Source organism: Benincasa hispida, chromosome 7, assembly GCF_027475165.1.
Source record: "Benincasa hispida cultivar pf3 chromosome 7, pf3_genome.v1.1, whole genome shotgun sequence".
NCBI classification, from domain to species: domain Eukaryota; kingdom Viridiplantae; phylum Streptophyta; class Magnoliopsida; order Cucurbitales; family Cucurbitaceae; genus Benincasa; species Benincasa hispida.
This window is the reverse complement of record NC_143484.1, coordinates 40,793,783-40,800,563: the sequence shown is the minus strand read 5'-3', so window position 1 is coordinate 40,800,563 and position 6,781 is coordinate 40,793,783. Positions and strand designations below refer to the sequence as shown.

The 6,781-nt window shown below is 28.9% G+C and overlaps 1 protein-coding gene across 1 annotated transcript; it reads left to right on the top strand.

Moving 5' to 3' along the window:
• The first annotated feature begins 2,853 nt into the window (after nucleotides 1-2,853).
• On the top strand, nucleotides 2,854-6,358 carry LOC120081054 (epsin-3-like). The gene is made up of 4 exons (XM_039035733.2): nucleotides 2,854-3,011; nucleotides 3,354-3,476; nucleotides 4,167-4,334; nucleotides 5,796-6,358. Exons 1-4 carry the CDS (start codon nucleotides 2,905-2,907, stop codon nucleotides 6,208-6,210), a joined length of 813 nt encoding a protein of 270 aa, XP_038891661.2. The 5' UTR covers nucleotides 2,854-2,904; the 3' UTR covers nucleotides 6,211-6,358.
• The last annotated feature ends 423 nt before the right edge of the window (nucleotides 6,359-6,781 follow it).

Sequence of the window (6,781 nt, the reverse complement as noted above, 5' to 3'; positions counted from 1 at the left end):
TAAATGACCAAAACATTTCAAATGAATTGGTGCGGCTGGAATTGTGGTCCTAGTTTTTAAACTCGTGATTGGTCTAGATTCAAGGTCGAGACACACTGTCCGACGAGGTAAAGGTTGGCTTTTGGTGATATGGGGGTAAATGTTGGCTTTTTGAAATCCTTGGAATAAAGATGGATTTATTGGGATTTCAACATCTAATACTTATTAGTGAACTTGCTTAGATTTGAACCTTTGAGGTGATTGTTGGATCAATTCACTTGGGTATATTGTTGGAATTTAAGTTGATTTGTGTTTTAGAATTAGGTCCTAAAGTTTGGAATTGAGTTTGGTTATGGTTTGTGGTAGAGGTTCAATCCAAGCCAAGAAAGAGACTAATTTGCTTGGTTGGGTTTAAATTTGAGATAAGTAATCTTACTATTGGAATCGCCTTTTAGCCAGGCAACATGGATAGTATAATTGATTTACTTGTTTTGATAGATATTGAAAAGCATGAGATATTATGAAAATAAAGAAGTTTATGAGCATGATATTACTTGCATATGATTGATTTGTATATATAGCATATTAGACTTCAGAAGTATGTTAAGTGTTTCGTTATGTGTATGCTAGAACTATGAGAATATAGTAATGATTATGTTGTGGGACCATAGATAAACACTAAATGATTCATGTTCAGTGGTGACAACTGCCCTTCTAACACCAGTTAGTTTTCTGATCCTTCGAATTCACTACTATGTTACCGGGAGCCCACAGATTTCTTACCATGTTACCGTGATCCTTCGAGATTCACTACCATGTTAGCTCCGAGGTCCAATGGATTTCCTATCATGTTTGTGTGCCTTCTGACCACTAGATACGTGTTAGAATGGGTTAAATTGTTCATTAGATGGTCATCCATGTTTTTCTAAGTTTCCACATATTCAAGTTTCCATGATTCTATGATGATTTAACATATGCTAGTCCCACCAATATGCATGCATTTGTAGATATGTATTCATATCCTGACCTCGATAGTGGGGTCACATATTGAGTATTTTATACTTATTCTTTATTATGTTATGTTTTTCAGGTAAGGGTAAGGACACATCGTTGAATGACAAAAGGAATCTGTGACAGTACCATTGGGACCAAACAGATGCTTTTGCTCATGTTTCATAAATTCCAGTCTTGACGTTTGAACCCAGAGTTCTAATTTTTGCAACATTAGACGCTTTATACAAAATCTTCCAGATTTATTTTATAATTTTAGGGGTATCCCAATCAAAGATTTTCAATTTCTTAGATTTTATAAAAGTTATTTACTTTATAAAGTTCTTTTTATTTTTTCTAGTTAAATTTATTTTTTAAAAATAAAAAAAAAGGTCGTTTGAGGTGTATGCATGCATGTAGTAATGACATTTGCAAGTCTTAGGAAGTCGGGTTGTTACAATAGCAATCAAGCCCAAAGTATTAGTGAACAAAATTTAGATTTAACTCTGGAATCTACCAATGAATACCATATTGCTCAGAGAAGTCTATTAGTGATAGACTATACTACAAATAGAAGTGTATCAATAACAGAGTCTATAACTAATAGATTTTGTTGTATTTACAATTCTTAAAAAGTGTTGTTATACACTTAGGCTCTGTTTGTAACTATTTGGTTTTTTGTTTTTGTTTTTGAAAATTAAGCCTAGTTCATCCAATGATTCTTTCTTAAGTACAATAGTTGAATTCTTAGTCAAATGCCAAAAATAAAAAAACAACTTTTTAAAAGCTATTTTTTTAGTTCTCAAAATTTGGCTTGGTTTTTCAAACCGATGGTAAAAGTTAGATGATAAAGGAAGAAATTTAGATATGAAAGTATTGTCCTATGCTTAATTTTCAAAAATAAAAATAACAAACAAAATTGTTGACCTTAATTATTAACCTTTAAAGTACTACTCACTATAATTCCTCTATAAAATAATACATAATGATTATCGTGATATATCTTAGGTCAATTATCCATTATCATTGCAAAATATAATATTAAAGCATTAATTACAACCAAGTTAGCAAGATTTTATATTTTTAAATACAATTTATTTGCATCACTTTCTTTTAATACCAACCTAAATACAATCTTTAAAGTAGATTGGACATAACTAAGAAGTTATAATTTCAAATCATTTCCTCTCAAATATTGAACTCACATTTTAAAAGAAAAAATACTTATTTATAAATAATTTCTAAAATGAAAGTAACCAATTAAATTTCCTTTATAAAATCTAGCCAACCTCCCCCACAACAATTAGGCAAAGGAACCTAATTTTTTCCCCTCTCTCCTATCTGATCTTTGGTCTTAAAAAAAAAAACTATAAATAGTTATTTAAATATTAAGTAAAGAAATTCTTTTAAATGATAAAACTATTGAAAATATTTATAAATAATAGTAAAATATCACAGTCTAATATGTGATAGATCATGATAGACTACTACTATTGCATCTATCATAACACAAATAAATACAATCCTAACCCAACCCGGGAACGGACTGGAGGGAATCGCAGCATGGGGAATGTCCGCGTCTCGTCGCAAGGCTCATTTTGGTAGTCTATCATAGCTTATTATAAATAAACAATAAAATTTTATTATATTTATAAATATTTTGATACATTTTTCTATATTTGAAAATGGTCGAAAATATTAAAAAAAAAAAAAAGAAAAAAGAAAAAAGAAAAAACCTTCTAAGTTTTTTATAATCTTGAAAACACTTGGCTTTTGTTTGATATTACATCTGCCATATCCATTTTGGGGGAGCAGTTGAGAGATTGAGTGGAACAGTTATATTTTCTTATATCATTTAATTAAGATGAGGCCTTAAATGATTTATTATTGAATTTTTTCATTGTGATTATCTTTTTTTTTTTCAGACAACAAAAAATGGAGGACACTTATTTCCATGAATTGAAGAAGCAAGCTTATTTCTTCTTCAAAACTAATTTCAAAATGGCTCGTTTGGCTCTCACTGATGTTACTCCTGCTCAATTGTAAGTTTGCCTTTTTTTTCCTTTTTTTTTTTTTTTTTTTTTTTCTTTTCAAATAAGGGGATTACGCGTCTTTTGTTGTTGAAAATGTTTGAACTTCCGTCTTTAATGACGATTCTATAAAAACATAATTGAAAAGATAAAACACGATCGTTCAATTTATTTAAGGTCATAAATTCAAATTTTCATAAACATGATCATTCAAATTATCGTTCAAATTATTTAAAGTCATAAGTTCAAATTTTCATAAACATCATCGTTGAAGTTATTTAAGATTATAAAGTAACCTGAACCAAAAGAAAGATTAGGTTATTTTGTGATGTGGGTTGGGATATTATTTTTCAGGCTGACAGAGGAAGCCACAAGTGGGAATCCATGGCCACCAGATTCACCCACCATGAGAGAGATAACAAGAGCAACTTTTGAGGTTGATGATTTCTTCAGAATTGTGGACATTCTTCACAAAAGGTTTATTATTATTATTATTATTATTATTATTATTATTATTATTATTATTATTATTATTATTACAAAAGAAAATATCATGTCAGTCCTTGGATTTAAAGTCTAGTTTTCATTTCTCCCATAAATTTTAAAGTATTAAATTCTTACTTCACAGTTTTGAGTTTAATTTTCATCTAGTCTATAGGTTTTAGAATTTTACATCTTTACCTTTGAGTTTTTAGTTTAGGTTTTATTTCATTTTATGTGATTTCAATATTTTATACTTTTACTCTCGAGTAAATGCTCACTTTGATATTGAGTGTTAACTTTTACTTAACTAATTTAAAATAATTATGATGTGAAATTTTAAATTAATTTTAATAGTAATGAAGAATTAGTGATAAGAAATTTAATTATAATTAATTTAATTCTTTTAAGTTAATTTTATAGACATTTATATCAAATTTTGAAAGTGAATATTTAGTATAAATCTTCAAATTTCATAGATCAAATTGAAACAAAATTCAAAACTCAAAGTTCAACCGTAGTATTGATATCTATAAACCAAATGAAAACTAGATCGAAATCTTAGGAATCAAAAGCGTTTTTTTTTTTCAATGCAATACATATTTATTTATCCATTGATTGGTTTGTTTGTTTTTTTTTTTTTGTTTTGTTTTCCCTTTTTTTTTTTTTTTTTGTAAATTAATTGAGACTGGAGAAATTTGAGGCAAAAGATTGGAGAGGAAGTTATAATGCAGTGATACTGTTAGAACATGTTCTAACACATGGCCCACTGAGCTTTGCTAAAGAATTTGGAGATGATAATAATAAACAAGTTTTGAGGGAGATGAATGGCTTCCACTTTGTTGATGACAAAGGGTTAGTTCAATTTTTTCTATTTTGGCGTTCATTTCTATTTTTATCTTCAAGTTAAAAATAATAAGTGAATTGACTTTTAATCTTGAATAAAATTGATGGGTTTATACAAATCTTCATTTAAAAAAACATGTTCAAATCCAAAGGAACAAATCATTCAAATTTTAAGGAATTGGATAATGTAAAGTAAGATAGGTATGGCAAAATCTGACAAAAATATCCAAACTTTCTAAGGTTAAATTATAAGTAGGTTTGTATCTATTTAATGTCTAATCTTTTGAAAGTGGTTAACAACATCAATATGTTTATTCGGTATAAAAAACTAAATATTTAAATAATTCGTCTAAAAAACATTTCGATTAAATTACAAATTTAATCTAAGAATTATCTACTTTACATCTATTTGGTCCTAAACTTTAAAAAGTATCAAACAAGTATGTAAACTTTTAATTTTATATCTAATAAGTAGTTTTGGAGATTATTAAATATAAAATTGAAATTCAAAGGCTAATTATATGTATACTTTTTTCTTTTTAGAGTTTAGACCAAATAAACACAAACATACGAATTTAGAGATTACATTTGTAATTTAAACTCAAAATTTTCACAAAGATACTAAGGATAGAACTTTTTAAGTGTTTAATTTTAAAAAATAAGTAATTTTAGAAAAATTTGAAGTATTTGACTACTGCTCAAAATAATTTTTGAAATATTTTCAAAATATATTTTAAACATTTTTTTTATCAAAAAGATTTAAATAATAATGAATTTTCTTAAAAACAATTTCTTCTCTCATCAATCTAAAAGCGCCCAAAATCATTAAAAAAATAAAAAATAAAAAATTAACAAGTGTATTTTTTAGATTTTTTGTGCTAAGATTGAAAGACTCAAATTTGAATACTAACATTTTGCTTACTCACATACCACTTATACCTCTTAGATTGTCCTTGCCTCCCACCCGTGCTCTTCCCTCAAATCCTTGCACCCTTGTTTCCCTTTCTCCTCTTTATACATTGGAAGGCGAGCAATCCTTACCTTCCTCCTTCATATTCTCAAGATAAATGGTCGGAAGGTGGTTAGAACCATGAGCACAAGGTTGTTGAAGTGGGTGATGAACGATCAGTCGTGGCTCGAAGCGCGAGTGTGAACGTTCGTCGAAGTAGGTGATGGATGGTCGAGTAGTGGCCACAAATGCGAGCGAGAGAGGGAAGAATGCAACACGAGTATAATGAGGAGAAAAGAGCACAATGGAGGGGAATGAAAAAAATAATGTGCATGATCTAAATGATATGTGACATAAACAAAAAATTAGTAGAGTCATTTAGTTACGATATACTTTATTCTAGAAGAACAGAACAAAACAAAAAAAAATCTTTTATATATATTCATTTATTTATTTTGCGAAGAATAATTTGTCATTATTGTTGTACAAAATGTTGAGAGAAACCGTCATTGAAAGTCCAGATTCAACTGGGGACAGAGCGTGAGGAAATTAAGCGGAAGAGTACTAAAACTTATCGAAGACGAAGAATTTCTAAGACAAGAAAGACTCAAAGCTCGAAACCTTACTAGCGGAATCCATGGATTCGGAAACCTCACCCGCCGATCCTTTCCCGATTCACGAGCCGGAACATTCGATTACAAGCAGAGAGTCGACCTTGCTCCGGCGCTGGCAAGGGAGATTCTGGTGATCGATGAGAAAGAAGAGGAAATTAGAGATGATCTGAAAGGGAAATTGAAGGAGGAAGCTGATTCAGAGTCAGAACTGAAGGGAGATGGTGTAAATATTGAGATTGATCATCCGTTTTCTCCAATTAAGCATCATCGCCTTTCACAATCTCTTCTACACAATTCTCAGTCCTCTCCGCAGCAAAATTGAACTCCACTTGAGGCATAATTGAATTCAATTCCAAAGCTTATTGGTATTTAGTTTTGTGTAAGAGAAACTTTGAGGAAGAACATTAATTTGTAAATATTTAGTATTTCTTAAGAATTCAACCATTTCGTTTTTTTCTTATTTTTAAAAATTAAGTGCCTATTTTCCCTTTATTTTTATAATGATTTGCATGCTTCTTATAAATAATGATTGAATTCTTAACCAAATTTCAAAAACAAAAATAAGTTTTTGCTACTTTTTTAAGTTTTCAAAATTTTGCTAGATTTTTTAAATCATTGGTAAATAGGATATAGGATATAAGAAAAGAAGAAGTTTGAAGATGGAAAGAATGTTTATAGACTAACTTTTAAAATAAAAAATGCAAAAACCAAATGATTATCAATCGAATAAAAGTTTATAGATCAATCAAATTTTTTTTAAGAAAATAAAATTGTGGTTAAACCACTCTAGCAATTATGATGCCGTTGAAATTGAATAACAAGATTACTAAAGGAAATATAATAACAGGAAGATTCTATGATATTCAAAATTATGATGTAAAAAGTGAAGTTCT